This window comes from Tyto alba, unplaced genomic scaffold (genome assembly GCF_018691265.1).
Source record: "Tyto alba isolate M040663 unplaced genomic scaffold, T.alba_DEE_v4.0 Super-Scaffold_34, whole genome shotgun sequence".
NCBI lineage: Eukaryota > Metazoa > Chordata > Aves > Strigiformes > Tytonidae > Tyto > Tyto alba.
This window is the reverse complement of record NW_024881309.1, coordinates 958,676-980,718: the sequence shown is the minus strand read 5'-3', so window position 1 is coordinate 980,718 and position 22,043 is coordinate 958,676. Positions and strand designations below refer to the sequence as shown.

At 56.0% G+C, this 22,043-nt stretch overlaps 1 protein-coding gene across 1 annotated transcript in view; it reads right to left on the bottom strand.

The window, feature by feature from the left end:
- Positions 1-21,315, bottom strand: part of LOC104368811 (hexokinase-2) — a 30,316-nt gene extending 9,001 nt beyond the window's left edge. The window contains exons 1-10 of the mRNA XM_032985141.2: positions 21,130-21,315; positions 12,049-12,211; positions 4,887-5,035; positions 4,389-4,508; positions 2,893-2,988; positions 2,626-2,725; positions 2,194-2,377; positions 1,443-1,598; positions 1,042-1,275; positions 524-828 (exon numbers count right to left, since the gene is read on the bottom strand). Coding sequence (XP_032841032.2) covers positions 524-828; positions 1,042-1,275; positions 1,443-1,598; positions 2,194-2,377; positions 2,626-2,725; positions 2,893-2,988; positions 4,389-4,508; positions 4,887-5,035; positions 12,049-12,211; positions 21,130-21,276 — 1,654 coding nt within the window. The 5' untranslated portion in view covers positions 21,277-21,315. The remainder of the gene's footprint in view (positions 1-523; positions 829-1,041; positions 1,276-1,442; positions 1,599-2,193; positions 2,378-2,625; positions 2,726-2,892; positions 2,989-4,388; positions 4,509-4,886; positions 5,036-12,048; positions 12,212-21,129) is intronic.
- Positions 21,316-22,043: the final 728 nt, after the last annotated feature.

The following is a 22,043-nucleotide window of genomic DNA, read 5'->3' as shown; positions in this document are numbered from 1 at the left end:
CTGAAACCCAAGAGAGAATCATTAGGAGAGAGATCCCAACAAGGGGCCTCCTGAGCATGGCACAAAGCTGATCGGAATCTGCCCTCTTCCTGGGAGGGGACTAGAAACCAAGACGTGTCTGGGAATGGAAAACAGCAGGTGCAGGTAGAAAGGTGACGGAGAAGTTTCCTCCAGATTTGGGGAGATCACGGGGCTTCAAGCCAAGGGGTAGGTGCACACCCAAGCCACCGACAGAACTGGGAGCACAACCCAGGACAATGGTGGCGAGAAACCTGCGGTGGCAAAAACCACAGTGAGAGCCAGGCTTTGTGTTAAGTCAAGCGCAGAACGTCCTGGAAGCTCAGCTGCTTCCCCCAGTTTCATACTGGAGGTTAAAAAGCTTTGCGCCACTCCCACCACAAAGAGGGAACTGGCCATGGCAGAGCTCCCAGCCCTTCCCTAAGCGGCGCAGGCATCAGGAGCGGCGATGCCAGCTCTTTGCCCTGTGCAGGACATACGTGGGCTTATACCCATGGTACATCACCTGTCCCATCTGGAGTTGAGCACACGTAGGTGGGCAGCATTTTCACCGTTGCCTCCGCGTGCGTCTCCTTGCCCAGCCCGTTCTCCATCTCTATCCTCATCCTTTGCTTCACCTCCAGGAGCTGCTCGTGGCTCAGCTTGAGCGCCTCCAAAATCTTCTGCCGTGCCTTGTGCTGGGCGGCCAGTCTGTAGGCCACCGCCGTCACCATGGCTGCCCCTTTGCCACTTCCATCTTCTGACCTCACGAAACGGATCTCGCAGTCCGGCAGCAGCTTTCGCACTGTCTTATGGAGGCGCCGGGCAAAGCTACGGAGGAAGAAAGATGAGCTGAGTGTGCCACCACGGTGACCCTCCAGGGTTGTAAATGGCCGGGGCACCTTTGGGACCCAAACAGAGGTGCCCCGGGGGACTATTTGGAGATGCTCTGCTTGTGCCAAGCTTTACCCGCTGCTAGCAGGAGCAAATTTGTGCTCTCTGCCCCTCTCTCCCCACCAGCCTTGCCCATCCTCAGGGACTCACTGAGGATGCTTCTTGTAGACGGAGCCATCCACACCAACGGTGGAGCGCAGCCGGTCCACCCCCTTGTTCTCCTTGATGCGTCGCAGCACGGCTGCCAGGGTGGCCCCGCACAGGTTGGCCGAGCGTGTGGAGACAATCTGGCAGATGCGGAGCGTGGCCACACAGTCTTCGTGAGACGGCTCCAGGCCCAGCTTGGTGAGGATCTCGTGGGCTTTCTGCAGCCCTTCTTTCTCCCTGCACATCAAAGAACAGAAAAAGACTCATGACTGGAAATCTGACTTTTGCCATCTGAAGCGTCCTGCTTTGCTCAGTGAATAGCCCCATGATGGGTCCTGTTTTCCCTCAGCACAGATGTCAGGAGATGAGCTGGGACCCCAGGAAACCATCCAGATCCTACTTACTTCTCAATAGCAGAGACGTATCTGGTCTCAAAGTGGCCGGTAGTGAGCAGATCTGGTGTGAGCTTTCCTCCAAACAAGAGCCCTTCCTTGGCCATCTTCACTAGGATGAGTCTGACCAGCTCTCCCATATACATCCCGCTGATCATCTTCTCAAACCTGCCAACGGGGGAAGCACAAGATGCGTTTGGCTGCATGTGCTGTGAGGTGGCCTTAAAAACACAGGTTGACCATAAAAACACTTGGCAGCCTTCCAGGTCCAAATGCAATCTAGGTAATCTCTTTCCAGAGCAGTTCATCCCATCACTGAGAAAATAAAGCCATGTTGACATAACCATCATTCTGCAAGGAGAACTTATGGCTACCTGAAGGGGGTCTGTCAGTTTGCAGAGACCCCCACCAAATCCCACACATTCTACCAGAAGCCATCTGGGGAATGGGAGGTCTGTAGGTCTTGGATGTGGACATTAGGTGGTGGTGTTTGCCTTGGCTGGCAGATAACTTCATTGTGGAAAGAAAGAAATTAACACATTCCAGTGAAAGGCTCACGAGGGCAGTGGGCTTTGCACAGTCCAGTTGAACATACCAACCCAAATTTGTGATACAGCCCCTATTTGCATTGGTGTAGCTGGCACAGCGGGGGATGTAGTGACCTAGTTAACTAGGATGACCTCTTTGGTCCCACTAACACCAGCGGAGTGGGAGGACAGACAATGCAGAGCAAACCCCAAGCCTGAGCCAAGAATCTGCTTACAATTGTTTGCCAGGGTTGAGCGAGCCCATGTCTATCTCTTGGTCGAACTCTGTCCGGATGTCGTTGAGCACGCCATCGTCACCAAAGGCTCCCCATTCCATGTTGATGCACATTCGACCTTCGTCCCCTTCCACCAGGTCAATGTGCCTCATCTCCTCCATGTAACAGGCGTTGGTACCAGTACCTGAACCAAACATGGGGATGTGGTGAGAGGAGATGTTGCCTTTCCCTTATTCCCCATAATTAACAACAGCAAAATGCATCATAGAAAGCAAAGATGGACGAAAACAAACATTGGACAATACTGGTTTTCTAACATCACTAGCCCCTCTCTTTTTCCCCCATAAGACCCTGAAGCCTGCAAGAAACACGATCTCCTTCTGGAGTTCGTGAAGAGATGGACCCCAATTCTCCCTCCTTGCTGCAGCTCACCGACAATGAGGCCAACTTCACAGTTATGATCGTCATAGCCGCAGGTCATCATGGTCCCAACGGTGTCGTTCACCACAGCCACGATGTCAATGTCAAAGTCCTGAGATGGTGGAAAGGAGAGAGATTGAGTCAGCACGGCCAAAACAGAACAAAACGTCTCTGCTGTCACAAAGGAGCCGAGGTGCAGAGCCTTAAGTATCTGTCCCAGGGAACCATGTGCCCCCACCCCACCACCCCAGGAGGTGACAGACCTGCCCAACCTCTTACCCCTCTTTTCTTGATGGACTTGCGCAGCATCGACACCACGTCCTTCCCCTCCACACTGCTGCATTTGAATCCCTTTGTCCATGTAACGAGGATGCTCTACAGAGAAACAGCAAGAAGGAATGCTCAGAGGACAGACCCACCAAGCCACGTGTCTCAAGGGCTCCGTGGTGCACGGCAAAGGCTGGACGGACATGCAGGTGGGTCCCTCCCTCTTATCAGCTTGCAAGCTGTGGTATCAGCAATGATTTCCGCATCTCTGCGCAGATAAAGTTTATGGCCGCGAAATAGCTCGTTGCTCCTGCCAGCAGGAGGGAACGTGATTCCCGTGACTGGAGTTTATGGAGCCCCAGAGCAAAACCTGTTCCCAAGTGTTTGGAGAGCTCCTTGACCCATGCCTGGCGGGAGGGGGGCCTCACCGTCCCCCACGGCCGGAGGCGCCAGCTGTGTCCCCACCCAGGGGAGCCGTCACCCACCGGAGGCTGAGCTGAGCCCTGGGGGAAGGCAAAGGACTCAACTGCATTTGAAATCACCAACCCTAGAGCCCCAGATGCCTTCAGGAGGCAAACGCTGTCCCTGCCTTATAAACGGGGAAACTGAGGCACAGCGAGAAGCAAACCAGATGAGGTTACTGTGGACAGATGCTTCCCCTCCCAGCTTCTTCATTTTTTTTTTTTTTTTTTTTTTTTTCCCAGCCCCCTGCTTCCACCACGAGGAAAGCGTTAATCTCCTCCCTCATTACTTTTGCTGAGCCGCTCGGGCACAAGAGCACGACTTGCCCCATCCCTGGTACAAAAATTCCGCCGCTGCGTTCCCGCCTGGGGAGGACGTGCCGCATCGCCAGCGCGCCATGGAGCCGCCCTCCTTTCCAATCCTGCCCGGGGAAGCCGGGTGAGATAAGGGCAAGGAAAGCACCAGCCCACCCAACCCCCCCCCCTTCCACCCTCCCCAAGAGCAGGAGCCCGGCAGTGGCAGGAGAGGGGCCACGTGCCTCTGCCTGCCGAGATGTTTGGTCTCCCAGCGAGGTCACCAGCTCCCGGCGCGGCTGAGCGGAGCTGACAGCCATCGACTCCCGGCTTGCTGGGGTGGGTGACCCCCCCCCTCCCCGTCCCTGTGCCGGCTGCATGACAGGGAATGTGATGCTCGGCACGTCTGGGCTGCCTTTGGCTGCAGGCAGCCGGAGCAGCTCTCCCCGCCGCAGCTGCTCTCCCCAAGCTCTGTCTGCAGAGGGGGAAAAGCCGCTTTCCACGGGGGCACCCGTGCAGAGCGGGGCAACCAGCACGTTCAACATCACCTCCTCGTCCCCAGCAAGCCACGGGGCTCACCCTTTGCTCCCATCAGCACCAAGACCTTACATGCTACCCAAACCCAACAAGCCTAATCAAAAGCACAAGCGAAATTGGTGTGGGTCAACTATTGCCCCCAGCGACAGCTCGCCCCCGTCCTCCACATCCCAGGCTCAGAGACAACCCTCGTGAGGAGGTGAGACGTTCCCTCACCTCATCCAGCTTGGTCTGGTGACATGGGAAGGAGAAGGTGAACCCGAGGGGGAGTTTCTTGTCTTTGATTTTTAGCTTCTCCATGAAGTTGGCCAAGCACTCAGCGATGTGGTCGAAGAGCTGAAAAAAAGGCAAAGAGTGAGCCCTCACCCAGCTGCCCCGACCAAGACGATGCACCAGAGCAGCGCCTGCATCCCTTGCCTGTTGGAGGGACCCACGTCACACCTCCGTGGTCCTCACCCATCACCATGCTTGGTGTCAGGAATTAATAGCTCCAGGGAAAGGAAGGCAAGGATCTACCCAGATCCTGCTGGGCAAGGCAGCAATAGGATGCTGCTCCAACCCCATTACACAGCCTGGGGTCTTGGGGTGACACCCACCCTCCCTTCAGGCAGAAGAGCTGCCCCGAGATGGGTGGTTCCCCCATGGGGGGAAGCCCTGCAGTTGGGGGGCTTCCCAGGAGAGCAGGGATGGGGGGGAGAGAGGGGTTGAACCCACCTGCACCCCACTGCCTCGCATGAGCTCCTCGGGGATGGCGTAGATCTGATTCTCCATTTCAACCTTCTGCAGGCCGTTGTCGGACACCTTCACTCTCAGCACGCGGAAATTGGTGCCACCGAGATCCAGCGCCAAGAAGTCCCCATCCTCTGCGGGAGCCCGGACAAGAACAACCATTTCACTCGGTGGGTCCCTTTTGGCAGCATCAGCGCCCACACCAGACAGCCCCAGAGCCCACAAGGAAGTCACCAACCACCTCCCAAATATGAGGGTACGGTATGAATTTTTACTATTTTATCATTATTTTATTTATTATTATATTTTATATTTTTTTGTATTTTATCAGAGATGTGGCTGTATTTCCCGCCCCTCCTCTGCACACCTGGCACCCCCCACAGCTGACAGGGGAGCAAAGTAACACCTTTGAGACGTATCCTGATGCCCCAAGTAGAGTGTACAGAGGCAGTGGCTGAGCTGGGAGTGAGTCTGCTGGCAGGAGGACAGATCCCACCAGCCCCATCCAGAGAAGCCTGTGCCCAAACGGCGCTCCCAGGGAAGAAGAGTTCCAGCCTCAGGCTCCATAAGGAAGAAGGTGGCAGAGCCATTCCTGACCCTATTGACACAGGATGCTCACAAAAGCTCCTAAATCGTCAGCCCAAGTAGTTAAAACCCTGCTAGCCAGCTGTCAAAACACTATAGTTTGGTTAAACATTTGATATATGGAAAAAAACCCTCATGTTCAGGCTTGGCTGCTGCAGTCCAGGACAACCTCCCCTGCCCTGCTCCAGAAATCCCGTGCACTCCTGGCATGTGGCTTCTTGCTCTAGGCAAGATTGAAAGGTGTAAGCAGGAAGCCAGGGAGGAAAAAAAATCCAAAAGGCCTTCCAGGGACTCCTTGCTGCCTTCCCCAGACAGACGTGGGAAGCAGAGTTTCTCCGTTGGTGTTGGTCAAGAGCAGCCTGGGGTCCTGCTGCCTCCAAGACCCAAGGGCTGAGCCCAGCCGGCTTCACCTCCTGTTTGTTTTTACTGTACCAGGCACCAAAGCAGCTCGCTGAATTTCAGACTCACTGAGACCTGGGATGCGGGAAAAGCGCCAAGCTGGCTGTTTTAAATACCTAGCAGTGTGGGGAGAGGGATGGGGGAAAGCCCTCTATCAGCACTGTTTGATTTCTGAATGCATTAAATGTGCTGTGCTGGCTCCCCTGGGCAGATTACAGCGCCCGGGGGCCGCATTGTGCCCGCCGATGCTTTTACAAAGGGGCTACAGTTGAAACAAAAAGTGTGGTTTATTAGTATTCAAATGACACCAGGCCAGCCAGCATCTCCAGTGACTCCAGCTGAAAAGGCAGCTCGCTGTCCAAGCCTGTGGGGCGTCCATCTGTCCTGGCACCTTTCCTGGGGCTGACCCTCCAAAGACTCGGGGCGAGGGAACTGGGGACGGTGATGGACTTGGAGCCTGGGCTGAGAGCAGCTTTATAAAGTCCCTCTGTGGCTCAAAAGGTCTATTAAAAGCAGTCCTCGCGCTCCAAGGAAATAAGATGAGGAATAAGAGGGGCTCAGAAGTCTTGAGCAGCGTTCAACAGCCTTGCCGCTCAGGATGGAAAACAAGGGGAGCACTGGGGGGGTCAGTGCATCACCCGGGGGGGGCTGCACGCCACCCCAGGGGTGATGCTGGGCAGGTTGGGTCCCAGCTCTCAGTGGCATCAGCCCACGCCAAGCCCGGCCACGCAGGCTGCGATGCTCCGGCTGCAGTCCTGTCGGTTAAGGTTACACCCCGAGATCAACTGGCCGGCCGAAAAGAGGAAATGCTGGGGCAGTTACACCATTATTTTAACAAAAGCTGAAGTTCAGCCAAGTCCCTGCATGGGCTCTGGCCAACCCTCACTTCATCTCTGGAGCAACACACATACCCCCTGCAAGAGCCGTTAACCCAGAACCACGGAGCACTCCAAACCTGGACCCCATCAAAGCTTTGCAACTCATCCCTCCTCAGATAATACCCTCAGCATAGCTCTGAGTGAGGCAGCGTAGCCAAGAGATGTCCAATTCACTGCTTGCAGGGTTGGAGGACAGCACAGGAGCTGGCAGAGCACCAGAGTGCCCGAGCTCATGCGTTGGGGCAGTCAAACCCTGAATATTCATTTCTCCTCCTCGCCTCACGCCCGCGCTGACCCTTTGCAGGGATGAGGTTTAAACCAGTTTGGCGGCTTGTTTTGCAGACTGTCTGCCAGCCACAGGGCATGCCTTGGCCACGTCTCTTCACACGGATGCTGAAAATGCACCAGGAAAACCCCCAGTGAAGCTCCTCGCTGTCCTGATGTCACCAGTAAAGCCCACTGCAGGGATTTAGCCTCAGCCATGGCTGGGCAGAGTTGGACACAATGCCCGGCTGGGCACCGCTGGCATCGTGTCCTGCCCCAAACACAGGTCAAGCCGCACTCCTGCTTCCCCGCGGTTGGCACAGATGCTGTTCTGCTTACTAGCAGAGCATGAAAAATGCCTCAGGGGGCTGATAAATATGCCAGGGCTAACAATGCTGGAGCCAAGAGGGTCACAGGTTGCTCTGCTCCTTGGAAATAAAGTGGGGAGCCCAGGAGGAATAGACAACCCCAGAAAAGGACAGGCCAAGGAGCCAGGGACAGGGCTGTCCTCCCAGCCTGCCCAGCCCTCCCCACTCCCGGTATTTCGGCCGAACCACCCCTGCGAGGCTTTCCCTTGACCTGCTGCCCACCAACCTGCACCGCGAAGCAGCAGCAGGACACCCCCCCCCCCCAACAACCAAAAATCCCCCCTTCAAGCTGCACAACAGCCGCAGAAGAGGTACAAGAGGTTCGAGTGGCAACTGCTGAAGTCAAGGGGTGGGTTCCCAGGCAATCAGCTTTGCAGGAGGAAAAAGGCAGCAAAATCTCCCTTGGAAAATCCCCAGGCTGAAGCAATACGGCAATATGGAGCGTGATGGGCTCCGCTGGCTGATACCATGTCTGGGCCCTCCCTCTGATTAGGGCTCCCTCCTTATGTGCTCACAAACCAAACAGCAAGAGCAAACACAGAGCCCTGATTGAAGGGACTGCTGGCTCGTAGCAAACCACCTGAGGGTGAGTGTTTAGGGCCTTTAAAAATGCCTCTGCTCCCTGGAAGAAAGCACGAGGCAAAGCAGGCAGAGGAGCTCTGCTGTCCTTAGAAATACAGCCGGGGCCAGGGGACCAGAGCATCATGTGCAGGGTCGTGTCCCAGCACCTCAGAGGTCGGTCACCCCACACCTCCCACCTCAAACCTCAAGGCTTCCAACCGACTGCAATCCCATTTTGTAGGAATCCTCGGTCAAATCGGCTTAATAAAAAATAAGAGGAAGAGGAAAAGCTGGAGCAGTTCAAGGCTCTTTCCTCCCAGGGAGATGCAGGAGAAGGTGGAGGTGCAGACCCCAACATTTCCCACCGCCATCCCCATCCGCAGATGCCCTTGCCAGCCCTACCCTGCCTCCTTTCAGCAAGGTGAGAGGCTTCAAGGAGAAGAAGGAATATATATAAAAGTTGTGATGCTCACATTGGTATCTCCACCAAATTAGCACTGGAGAGCAGCAAAGGGGCTTATGATGTATTGGGCATGAAATACTGGGTTTGCAGCAACAAAGGATCCGGGATTAACCTGATGACTTGTTTTGGACAGAATTGGGTCCAGGAAAGAGCAACTCAAACTGACCACAACAGGAGTTGCCCAGCAGTGATTCCCCAACACGATTCCTTGCTGGGGAGTGCTGTAAATCACTTGGGTGAGGGGCTCTGGACATGAAAACAGCATTTTCTTCAAAATCTTTCAAGACCAGAGGCCATGTGAGCTGGTTTTCTTGAATAAGCAGCTGGTTATCAGCAGGAACTGAGCCCACCAGCCAAGGGAAGGGTGTTGCAAAGAACCATCCTTTGAATTTCCAGGGATTTGACCACCAAAGTCTTGCGGCAGCATCCTGAAAACCCCAGGTCATGGATATCAGCTGCTGGGGCTTAATGGAGGATGCACCAGAAGATCCTTGGGTCAACATCAGCGCGGAGGAGGAAACTCGGTAATGCCAGCAAAGCCTGGAAAACCAGGAAAGGATCAGGGAGAAAGGTGATGTTTGCACTAAGTGAGGAGAGCCCTTGCTGGGAGTCTCTGGGGCTCCAAGGAAAAGCTGATTTGGGGTCTGTTTACCCACCCCCAGCCTGCAGTGGGATGCCCACCACCTCACTGCAAGCACAGCACCGCAGGTGTTTTGGCTGATGCTGGAGCCAAGCAAAGCAAGAAAAGTTGCTTTTAGAAGAGATCTCCTTTCAGAAGCAGAAATCCCCACCCTCTTATCACGCTGCCTCAGGAACGGCAAAGCCACCGAGAGCCAAACTCAGGCGGCGCAGGGGCGGGCGGAGCGGTCTGGGTTTTGACTTCAACCCGCAGATGTGACCTTGTATTTCTATAAGCGCCTCTCATCCGCCCGGATCCCAGGGAGCTGCCAACTGCACATTAAATGGGGCATAATCCGAAAGCAGAGACAACTCTTGCAAGAGCAAGGAGGGGTAGGAAGGGCAGGGACGCTTTGCAGGAGGAAGGTGTGGAGCCCCTGAAGCCAGCGGAGCGCCGGCATCGGGTTGGAGATGGCATGGCCACAGGCAGGGCTGGAGCAGAGGAATAACCTGTCTTTTGGGTGGGAGGCAGCTGCTGACACCCAAAGCGGGTGGGAGCAGAACTTTGTGCCCTGCTGAAGCCAGACTTTGCCCAGAAACTTAAAAAAAAAAAAAAAAAAAAAAAAGTGGAAGAAGAAGGGACGCACCCCTGGACGTTGAGCTCTTCCCGAGCTGCTGTCACACCGTCTCATCACCAGGTGACATGCCAGGGGAGCTGGCAGCGAGCCCCACCACGGGCTGGCCTTGGCTCACCCCACAGCCCCGACGTGCCACCTTCCAGCCGCCCCCCCTCCAAAACCCAAGCGCAGAGATGCCGATGCTGCTCACAGCCTGGATCCAGCTGGAGCCGTAGAGGGAATCCCAGCTCTTGGCTCCCTGGGACTTGCTTGAAAACCTCGCGCTTTCCAGTCCCTGGGCAGCTGCAGCCCCATGACTGCCCCAGAATCCCTTTCACGTAACATTTTCCATGCTGCCATACCCCTTCTCCCCCCGTGCTGAGCTTGCTTTGGGCAAGAAATGCCAGCTGGGACATCAGAAAAGAGGTGCATCGGGAGGATACGGTGAAGGAAGCCAAGGCTCAGTCTTGTAAGGACAAGGAGAGGGAATGCACCTTCTCCCCAACACGGGTCAGGGTGCTGAGAGCTCTGCTCCTGACTCTCGGGAGCTCTGACACACGCTCCGCCAGCACCCAGCACCTTTGGCTGCAATAGTTCCCATGCCCAGGGGCAGCATTCTGGCTATCCCTGTAATTAAAAATATTCTCAAACATTTAAATAGATTGAAATCTCAATCCCGAGGCAGGCAGCCAGGTCCAGCTTTTGGGTGTACGTGCACCGGGGGGGGCGAGCACACGGGATGCAGCAGGCAGGATGGTTCTGGGTGCAAGGGTGCTTCAATACTTAGAGGGGGCTTATAAGAAAGATGGAGACAGACTGTTTAGCAGGGCCTGTAGTGATAGGACAAGGGGTAATGGTTTTAAACTAAAAGAGAGTAGGTTCAGACTAGACATAAGGAAGAAATTCTTTCCTGCAAGGGTGTTGAAACACTGGAGCAGGCTGCCCAGAGAGGCTGTAGGTTCCCCATCCCTGGAAACATTCAAGGTCAGGCCGGGCAGGGCTCTGAGCAACCTGCTCTAGTTGAAGATGTCCCTGCTCATGGCAGGGGGTTGGACTAGATGACCTTTAAAGGTCCCTTCAACCCAAACCACGCTATGATGCCTGTGACTCCACAGGGACTTGTCCCCTCAGACCTCCCCAAGGTGTTACCAGCAAACACCCGCCCGAAGCTGGCCGGTGATGCAGACCTGCAGCTCATCACCTTGGTCCTTGCCTCAAGAGAGTGGACAGCCAGCAGCAATGGGGGTTTTTTTTGGCTCTTTGAGCAGGACTACCTCTCAGGCACACCTTATTTAACACCATCACTCAACCAGTAGACTCACACCAGCTCCGCATGCTTCTCGAGAGAGGAAACTCCAGTTTACCCAGTCGCTGCCCACTGAGGCCAGGTGGCTTGAGATTCCAGCCACAGCATCTGATAGGACTCGTTCACCTCCAGAAGCCAGGTATGAAAATACAGCGGTGGCAAAACAGCTGGGGATGGGGAGGGAAGGGCAGATGGGTCATTCCATCAGCTCCCTTCCTCTTTATCCACCTTTCCTGCTGGCTATCGGCAGTCTCTGCCGCCCAGGTTTTGCAAGGACCCTCAGCTCTGAGCAACTCCAGCCAACGGGACCAACCGGCTCAGGGACTTTCCCCAGGGCTGCTGCCAGCCCAGATGTGGAGCCACGGGCAGCTCCGGCTGCTCGGGGGTCCTCTGTCCCTCCCTGCCCTTCAGCAGCCGGGACAGCCCCACCAGCTTTGAGCACCGGGAGACTCTGCAGGTCCTGGGTGCATCCGCATCCCGCTGAGCGCCAGCTGGCAAGTGGTGATGCTGCAGGGACCACGACAAAGCTCCTTCCCAAAACACAAGCTAGGAGAGGGAGGCGCAAGCAAATTTCCCATTTGGGTGCTCGAGGAAGCAGTTTCTTTGGGTTGAGAGAGCCTGAAACGGGGATGCATCCGGCTGGAGCAGGCAGAAAGGCCGCATTGTGAGAAGCCAGGTCAGGAGAGCCCCCTTCTCCTCTCGCGGCCCTCATGGCATTCAGACAGTGGCTGGCACCACTGCCCGCTTCAGCGGTAATGAAATTTGATGAGCCGGACCCGTGACTGTCTCCGTCCTGCCAGGAAGGGCACGCGAGAGCTGGTTCCCACCCTCCCTTCCACCAGCGGGAACTCAGAGCCTCCCCAGTCCCAGCACAGAGAGGGGGATGAGACCTGTCCCCATGCAGAAGCAGGATGAAGCCCCGAGGACCAGGAGTGAAGGTGGCCGTGGGTGCCATCCCTGTTTTGGCAGTGCCGTGGGGACAGGTGGCCCCCGCCCTCCCTCCTGGCATGTGCTGGCACCTAATGAGACCTCCCCACTGCGCTCTCCCTCTGCTCTGCCAGGAGGGAGCATCTCCCGTCTCATGGTACCTGTCCCATCCGGGGTGGATCTCACAAAGGTGGGCAGCATCTTCACCGAGGAGGTGGGGTTGGTTTCTGCGCCCAGCCCCTTCTCCATCTCCTTCCTGAAACGCTGGGACACCTCCTGGAGGGTCTCCTCGGAGAGCCGCATGTGGTACAGGTACTTGTCAATCTAAAAGGTGGAGATACAACCAAAAAGTCAGCTGGAGGGTTGGGGACATGGGCACAACCCCCGCGACGCTCTCAGGACAGCGTTCAGCTCCCTTCGCATCTGCTAGGGCTGATGCAAGAAGCAAGAGCAGGTCGTGACCCACCCCGAAGGGTAGGACAGGGCTGTGCCGGCACGTTGCCGCCACGGCACAGCCGGCAGTGCCACAGCAGCCTATCTCCAGGCACGCCGATAATGCCCGCCGCCGTTCCCGCGCCTCTTCCTCAGCGACCAGGGCTGCTCTCCAAGGAGCTCACCAAATGCCACCCCGCGCCCACCTCAGCCCCATCCCCTTGCCCAGACGGGTTCCCAACTTGGAAATGCTGAACCTCAAGTTGCTCCCAATGCTCCGCAGCATCTTCTCCGCTCATTCACCTACGGGCACCCAAACAGGTTGCGACAGAAGCAGGACCCAAACTCGACAACCTTCCCTGCCCAGGCTGTGAGTCAGGAGGTCAGTGCTGGAGGTTTTCCAGCTGCGGAGCCCTTCCTACGCTGTGGCAGCAACGTGCCTTGACCTTGACCCCCAGAGCCTCTTCCTATATGAAGGATGCTCGGCAGGAACCCACTGGCCATTCATTTATTTGCTGTTGAGACCACCCCTACGAAGGGTTTCAGTGCTGAGGGCTACTCAGTCCCTTCAGCAAATAATACTTGTGTGACACAAGTGGGTGTCATGGCCAGAAAGGGAAGAAATCCATCCCCCTGCTCCTGGCAATCTTTTACACCCTTATGCTGAGGCGATGAAGATGCTCAGGTCCTTCTATAAATGGCATCAAAGCGTCTCATCTTCCCCAGGGAAGGCATGGAAAAACTCCTCCCCGACCCATCCATTAGCACCGTGCATGTCTCTGCAGCCTGGCCAGAGCAGGGAAGGGAAACGGAGAGGCGGACAGACTGCCAGCTCCCAAACTATGCCCTGTTTCAATTAACTTCACTTAAAATTAATTAAAGGGCAGCTGCAAGCCCTGCGAAGTCAAGAGGAAAACTCCACCCAGTTAGCTCACCTGTCTGTAGGCACGTAACATAAGGTCATCAGAAATCAAGCATGAATTTTTTTTTTATAGGGCTATGCTATAGGAAATGGGCATTTTGTGGGCGAGTAATAGCCATCCGCCCCAGCGTGACCTCGCTCACGGATGCAGCCGCTCGGACCCTGGACTGAACAAAACAGCTCTGCTGTGGTTTTGGCTGCCTGCGTTTCAGGCTTCGGATGCTCCGACGTATCCTTCCCCCCCTCCAGCTCTGCTGGAAACTTGGAAGCCAAATCCCCAGTTGCTCCGCTTGCTGCGGCGAGGTCAGAGGATGGAGGGAAGCCCGACCGAGCACGAGCCAGGAGAAATGCTTTGTTCCCTGGGGAGCAGCATCCTCATCAGTGCGATGGGTAAAACCTCCCCGTTTCTTTGGGTGCTTTCACCTCCTTCTCAATCAGGAGTGGAGAGCAAGCACCCACCAGCTGGGAGACCAGGTAGGTGCAAGGAAAGGATGAGGATAAGGAAACCTGGAGGTTTCCTGGAGCTGGCTGTTTATCAGCCCCTCCTCATCCACCCCAGCAGCAGGAAGTCAAACACTCACCTTCTTCCCCTCTTATCTGCTTTCGCTTGCTGAAAATTGCCACCCACGTACCCAGGCTCCGGTTACTGGCAAGGGAAGGTGGCCACTGCCCCAACTCACCTCCATCCCCTCCCTCCTCTTCCAGCTTCAAGAGGGACCCAGGGTGTGGAGGCCACCTCCACCACAGCCCAGGGTAGGAAATGTCCCATTTAGCTGCCCCGACGGTTATCAGTCGATGCCACCAACCTAGGACAGACAGCCCAACCCCATTTCTTAGCTGTGAGCAGGAGAGATAGTTATCCCAGCTCACAGGGACCTTTCACAACCTCCTCAAGAGCCACCAACCCGCCCCTTGGCACAGGGAGGACCTCAGCCAGACTCCGTCTCCTCTCCAGCAGCATCTGACCCGGGTGTCGGTGATAATTAGAGAAAAAACCCTGCCAAGACTGGGTGTCCTGCCTCTCAGCAGCCTCTCAGCCCCATGAGATCTTTCTTCACTGGACTTCTTTGGCAGCCTACAGTGGTCAGGGGGTCCCGGTGAGACCACCGTGAGTGGGGTCGGGGTCCCAACAAGGTGTCCCCATCCCAGTGGTGGGGTACCACACCAGCAGGGCTTAGGGCAGAGCCCTTGCACAAACCACACACTACTGGTGTTTCTCTCCTGTCCACCACCCTGACTTTGCTTGCTTTTCCTCCTAGACCAGCAAGATGCTGCTAGGGGAAGATCTCATCCCAGAGAATTTGGGTGCTTTGGAAGCTTGGATGCACAAGAAGCCACCCCTGTTTGCTCCTTGATTCTTGCTCGAGGCACAGGGCAGTGAAGATGCTGCCTGCACAATCCGCCAGCGACCGAAATCCCAGCACGGGGAACAGATGCAGACGTTTCGCCTCCTTTCTCCAGGACAGGCACCGCTCAGCACATTCCCCATGTCCTCCAGACTCCACCGTACCAGGAATAATCAGCAACATGAGAAACAGGGTGACCTTCTTCTAATCTCCAAAGCCCTTTAAAACCTGGATCATCTTCTCCTACAGACATAGACATTGTCCCACTTGGCAGCTAAGGCAGGACAGGGTGTTCTGCAGAACGCTCCAGGGCAGCAGCAGCTCAGCTCCTTCCCAAGCGAGACAACCTTGGCGTGTACCTGACCCCCGCCAAGGAAGGGCCATGGCCACCTTCATGCCCAAGGCTTCCCAGCCCCATAGCCCGGTTTGTTACTCCAATTAAACCCCCTGCACCCAAGCACCCCTTGAATCGTAGCAAAGATCAGGTTAAAACAGGGGAATTAAGCCTGCAGCACCGAACCGTGAATATCTTTCAAGACAAACAACCGTCTCAGTTGTTTAACCTTTCTTTAAGATCATCGCCAATTCCAAATAAATAAAGTCACTAGGTTAGGATCCAGAATGGGGTAATTGAGTTTCTGGAAAGCTTCCATCATAAATAATAGTATTTCCCTGAGGAAATCAAAATAAACTGGAGGAGGAACAGATTTAAGCTGGGAAGTTCTGGGTGTGCTCACAGCCCAGGACAGTTGCACACAGGGCAGGACGTTTTGTTAAAGAACCGGATTCTTAGAGCCGCTGCAAGTGTAACAAGTTTAATGTAATTTTTTTGAACTAAAAGCAAGCAAATCCCCACCTCCTAGCTCAGGGCTGTCTCCAACTGTTCTGCTAATTTCTACGCTGGGTGCTGGGGAAGTGCTCAGCATCGCCCTTCCCAGCTGCAAGGCCACCGCCGTTGGGCAAGGTCCATCTGCCCCAAGGCTGAAGAAATCTCAAGTTGCCCAATTTCTGCCACCAGCTGGAAGTCGAGTGAGCTGTGCCATGCCGAGCCGAGCTCAAAGTACCTCAAAAGCCAGGTTTGCCTTTGCAATGACCGTGATAACTCACGGCTCCAATACCAGCACCACAGCTGGATGATGTTCCTTCACCTGAAGACATCTCTTAATCCTCCCATCGGGGCTAGACCCCAAGTGGTCAGTGCTACAAATATATTACCCTGGGGATAACTTCATTCCAGTTCAATGCCACCAACCACGGAGAAAAAAATTAATTCCTCTGCTTATGCATTTGCCAGGTGGTCCCATCAACGCAGATACTTGCAAGAGTGAGCCCCCCCCCCCCCCAACAGCTCTATCCTGTATCACTGACCCCTCGGCAGGGGATGCACAAGCGGTGGTGTGGCTCGAGAGGCCTGAAGCAGAGAGGATGAAGGATGCTTTTCCTATCGTAGTGGCAGCGGGGACCCTTTTCCCCATCGCTCGGTGGGGACGTGGGGCAGGATTGCTGCCGGTGATGAAAATGAGAGCGTGACAGCGGCTTCCGGCAAAGCGCAACCGTTTCCTGCCCAGCAAATAGTGGCAGGGAAGGGGAAGGACTCGGGGCGGTTTATTCTCATGCAATAAGGTCTCAGCCACATCTTTCCCATTAACGATCCCAGGCTCCTAGAAAGGGAAGCTGCTCGTCTTTAGTTTTAGTTTTGCTCTTGACCTCTCTCCAAAGCCACGTGTCTGCCGAGAACCAGATGGGGGGGCGAGTGTTTCCAGCCACCCAGTATCTCCCCACTGTAGTTTTCAGCTGCATGTGCCTAATTACAGGAGTGTTTTGGGAAAAAGCGTAACACTGAGAGAGGTTAGCTGGTTTCTGGGCTGGAGTCTCTTTGTTTTTAACAACAGACGGTCAAATATTTTTTGTGTATGAGAACAACAGAGAGATGTTCAAGTTTAGGGAAGGCTTGAGTGCTCCTCACCCACAAGTGTACAGAGTCCATCCTCCCTCCAGGGTAATCTCTGCCTGAAATTATTTTTTCTTTAAATTACTTCCCTCCTTATCCTAGTTTTTAACTTAAAACAGGCTGCTGCTTTAAAAATCACTGAAGTTTTTCAGAATACCAACCCTACCCCTGCTTCTTTCCGGGGGGGATGCTGTGCGAGCACCCAGCAGTTACCAGGGCGAGCTGGCAGCCGTGCTCCCACCCTGCCCGGATCTGCAGCAGGACGCGACAGATCCAGGGAAACCGAGGCAGAGGGAGCGGCAGCAGTTCACCAAGGTCTGAAGGTGAAGCCGGGAAAGCATCCAGTACGGCGAGTGTTTTATTTCCTGGTTGGGGACCATAACCTGGCACACACTTTGCAACTTCTACTGTCGGGTCAGGGGTGGGCACTGAAGCACGGGACAGACCCCGGGCTGCATCCTCAGCCCCTGCATACCAAAAACCAGCGCTCCCCATCCCCACGTCGCTGCGCCGTTACCCGGCGTGGGCTGACTCAGCGTGGGGAACCGGCTCGTCCCCTTCCCTGACCTCCCCACCTTCAGTGACACAGGACTGATGCTGGGCTGCACCCACCCTCCTCCAGCCCTGACCCCGGCAGCACCCGTGTCCTTGGCTGCTATTGAGGGCTCTGCGCCGAATTAAACCCCACGTGCCCTCCCCGCCACAGCCAAGCCTCTGATGACACACGCCCGGAGTCATCTTGAACCCGAGTGAGTCAGATGATTTCCTGCTCGGCCGGTTCCTCCCCATCCTCGCCCCCCCACCCCCCCACCCCCCCCCCCCACCCCCCCGGGACAGCAGCTGAACCCCACGCTAGAGGTGGAGTTGGGCACTCATGGCAAGGAAATCATGCTGCAGAGCATCAGCAGAGGCTGGGGACCCGTCCTCGGGTGACCCCACTGCTGCAAAGCCCCACAAAAAAAGCCCAATTTAACTGGGAAAACATTCTGGTTTCCTGCTCAGGAGTCGCAGACATCAAACTGCTCCCAGCTCCCACGGGCCCCGAGCAGCCCCAGCCGGCCTTTGAGACGCCTCCCTGCCTACGCGTCCTCCTTCTCTCCTGTTTTAAACCCTGAAGGTCTCTGGGGCAGATGTAAGAGGCAGCATCCCCCCTCAGATGCTGCTGGATCACAAAGCCTCACTGGCGCCGAGCCCCCCTCTCAGATGCTGGGAGCATCCCACCACGGTTGGGGAAACTGAGGCTGCGCCCTGCCCCGGCTCCCCAGGGCAGCTCAGATGAGAAGCCAAGGAGCGAGGGATACGAGATGGCTCCTCAAAGGTGCCAAGGATGGGAAAGGCAGTCCTGCTACTGACCTTGACAGGCTTAAGAGAAGCTGTTAAGTTGGTTTCCAGGAATTTGCAATCAGGTGTCCCTCCCACAGACACAGCGGAGCCTGTGAGAGGCAGCCAGGGAGGAAATCAGCTAGATAAAACTAATCCCCCTAGCAAAGGAAAATTAATAATAAAAAAAAAAAAATAAATAAAACAAACAGAGGAAAACCTGTCCCTGCCTGGGAACGGCCACAAATAGAGGAAAATTAACTCCAGCACCAGTTTTTCCTTCTTTCAAAGGAGTGATGGGGAAGGAGAGCTGCCAGCCCGGTTATTTAGCTCATTCGCCTCCCACTCCTCCCGTCTGAGGTTGGGGGACCAGGAAGCCCAGCATGAGCCGGCACATCCGAAGGGAACGTGGTTCATCCGCGGCAAACTTTCAAGCCAGGATCTCAAAGGACGCTGCTGAGGTTAATTAAAGTTTGCACAATCCCTTGGGGGTTAGATAAGTTAGTACTGCAACCCACTTTCCAGCTGGGCAAAGCGAAGGGCAGGAGGAGGTTGGGGATGTACATCACATCCCCCCAAATGGGCAGCAGAGCAGGTAAAGCTGCTCCATGTCAAGAATGGGAAGAAAAGTCCTATTTGGGGGGCTATTTTCAAGGCCCTGATGTGGACACAAACCACAGCTGTTGGAAAGAGCACTTTCTTCCCACAGCCGAGTTCCTTTTCTGCCTGATCCAAAGCAAAAAAGTGCATGACTTGAACACACCCCAGGCTACGGCCCTAAAAATTTTCTCAAATAGAGTCTCAAATCCTGGGTAAATTCTTTGAGTTTGATAAAAAAATAAATCACAGCTTTCCAAGAATTTCAGCCCCTACATCTCCCTGTGCTGGGGACTCCCCGCCCGGATTTATAAGCCAGGAATAATTTTTCCACCCATGGTGGAAGCATCCAGCTCAGAAACCCAGCTGCTTCCCCCCTTTTTCCCCCTTCCCTTGCAGCAAAGCCCAGCTCCGTGTTCTCACTGGAGGCTGCAGCGACCCCAGCTTTGCCTCATTGGGAGAATTCCCAGACGTTTGTTTAAAAATAACCCACAGAAATCCAGTTGTGGAGGCAGCTGTTTGGGGCTGAGAGGGCAGAGCCAAATCCATCAGCAGCCAGACTCCCAGCCGACGGCTCCTGGATATTTTATTTTTACCCCCCACGCCTCAGCAGCCTTTTTTGTTTGGGCTCCAGAGCTGTGGGGGAAAATGAAGCCAGTTCCCAAGGCTTCGCACACCCTTTTCCTGGTGGGTAATGAAGCTGAATACCTTAAACCAAACCCTTCCCTCTCCATTATTTCCAGCTCCCGATAAGGAGCTCATAAGCTGCCCGGAGCCCGAGAGGCAGAAGTCGGGCCGTGCCGTTGGCCTATTTCTGCCGTCAGGTTACACAACCCCTTCCCGTGGATTTGGCTGTTGCACAACCCCAGGACACTCGCGAGCAGAGGGAGAAGCTGAGCCCGTATTTCCTTACAGATCGCTTTGTGTTGGGAAGTTATTTCTATGCACTTTGTTAGGGCTGGGGTTTTTTTTTAGTGTTCTCTCTTGTTTTACTTCCTATTTAATGCAGGCAAAGGGCCAATGTGGCACGTTTTTATTTCTCCATCGGTGTCCCCAGCATTATCCGATGGAGAGAGCCAGGGCTTTCTGCAGCCGTGCATTTTGCATTTTGCTTTTTTTTTAAGGGGGCATTTGCAAATCCCGACCACCCCATGCCTGGGCACTGTAACACCAGTAATAGAAACCTCTGCACGACCTCAGGACTTGGACCCAAAACACTCTCTGACATATCCTCAGATGCCCTAAGTGCTGGTGGAGGGCTGGGGGAAGAGCCTGAGCCTTCACACAGTCTCCCAGCCAGCATTTTTTTTTCCAGGAATCATTTGTTTCACACTTGCTGTTTAGAGCCTAAGCGCTGTCCTGGCCAAACAAAGGCCGGCTGCTTTCCACCAGCCACAGGAGAGCAGAAACACTTGCATTTTTCAAGTGCCTGAACTCATGAATTACTGGTGACAAACGCTCCATGCATCCCAACGGGACGCTTCGACTTGCATTTGCGGTCCGGGAACAGGCTCTGGTCGTTCAGGACCCGTAAATTAAGGGAGGGGGAAGGCGAGATGTTTTCCATCGCAGTCAGTGCAGGGGAGCGGCGAGGGGGGGCACACAGTCCCGGGGGGGGGGGGGGGGGGGAGCCCGAGGTGTTGCATTTGCGTCCCAGCTCGGAGCAACCCCCCCGGGCCTCCCCCGCTCGCCGCCCTGGGGAGGCCGGGGGTTGGGAGGCGGGGGGAAGGGGTGTCCCGCCTCCGGGGGATGCTCCGCGCCCGCGGATGCTCCGCGCCGGCGGCAGGAAGAGGCGACACGTGCTGCGCGGGGCGGCCCGGGGGGTCCCGACTGCCGGGGGGGGGGGCGGGGAGCGGAGACACACACGCACACGCACACCCCTTCCCCTTCCTCCTCCTCCTCCTCCTCCTCGTGCTGCTCCGCGCCGCCGGCCCGCGGGGGGCGCCCGGCCACGCGGGGTCCCGCCGCCGCCCTCCGCGGCACGTACCGCACGGCGGCCCCGCCGGGGCAGCGCCCGGGCCCGACCCTCCCCTGCCCGTCGCTTTCCCCCATCTCCCCTTTTTTCCTGTATTTTCTTTTCCTCTCTTCTCCCTTTTCCTTTTTTTTTTTTTTTTTGTCCTTTTTGCCATTTTTTTCTTTTTTCACCTTTTATTTTTCCCCCTTTTTTTTTTTTTTACTTTTCCCCTCTCCCTTTTTTCGCTTTTTTCTTTTTCCTTTTTTTCCCCCCTTTTTCCTTTCTCCTTTCATTTTTTTACTTTTCCCCGTCTCCCCCCTTTTTTTTTATTTTCTACTTTTTCATTTTTTTCCTTTTCCCCCTTTTTTCCTTTTTTCCCCCTTTCTCTTTTTTCCTTTCTCTTTTTTTCTACTTTTCCCCTTTCTCTTTTTTCTACTTTTCCCCGTCTCCCTTTTTCCTCCCTTTTTCTTTTTTTACTTTTTCCTTTTTTTCCTTTTTCCCCACTTTTTCTTTTCCTCCTTTTTCATTTTTTTCCAATTCCCCCCTTATCCCCCTTTTTCCCTTTCCCCCCTTTTTCCTTTTCCCCCTTTTTCCCTTTTCCTTTCTCTTCTTTACTTCTTGCCCCCCCTCCTTTTTTTTCCTCCTCCTTATTCTTTCCCCGCCGGCCCCTTTGTCCCGCACATCCTCCCCCCTTCCCACCCGCCCCGGCCCCCCCCTCACCTTCTGCGCCTGGTCATGGTTGAGCTCGGTGAAGAAGTACGCGAGCAGGTGGGAGGCGATCATGGTGCGCGGCGGGGTGCGGAGCGGTGCGGAGGCGGCCCCGGAGCAGCGCGCGCCGCGGTACTCGCCCGCGACAATGTGGCTCATTGAGGAGGTTCCCCCGGCCCACGAGTGACGCGGCGCCGCGGCGGCTTCTCATTGGCTGAGCCGCGAGGGTGTGTGCCCGGCGGGGGGGGGCTGAGGCGGGCCGCTAGGGGGCGTCCGAGGGAGGGGGGCGATGGGGGCTGGAATGGGGGGGTGCTGGGGTGGGGTGGTGGGGGGTGCTGGGGGGTGCTGGGGTGGGGTGCTGGGGTGGGGTGCTGGGGGGTGCTGGGGTGAACTGGGGGGTGCTGGGGGGTGCTGGGGTGGGGTGCTGGGGGGTGCTGGGGGGTGCTGGGGGGTGCTGGGGTGGGGTGCTGGGGGGTGCTGGGTTGAACTGGGGGGTGCTGGGGGGTGCTGGGGTGGGGTGCTGGGGGGTGCTGGGGTGAACTGGGGGGTGCTGGGGGGTGCTGGGGGGTGCTGGGGGGTGCTGGGGGGTGCTGGGGTGGGGTGCTGGGGGGTGCTGGGGTGAACTGCGGGGTGCTGGGGGGTGCTGGGGTGGGGTGCTGGGGGGTGCTGGGGGGTGCTGGGGGGTGCTGGGGTGGGGTGCTGGGGGGTGCTGGGGGGTGCTGGGGTGAACTGGGGGGTGCTGGGGGGTGCTGGGGGGTGCTGGGGTGGGGTGCTGGGGGGTGCTGGGGTGAACTGCGGGGTGCTGGGGGGTGCTGGGGTGGGGTGCTGGGGGGTGCTGGGGTGAACTGCAGGGGTGATGGGGGGTACTGGGATGAACGGGGGGGGGTGCTGGGGTGAACTGGGGGGAGGTGCTGGATGGCAGGGGG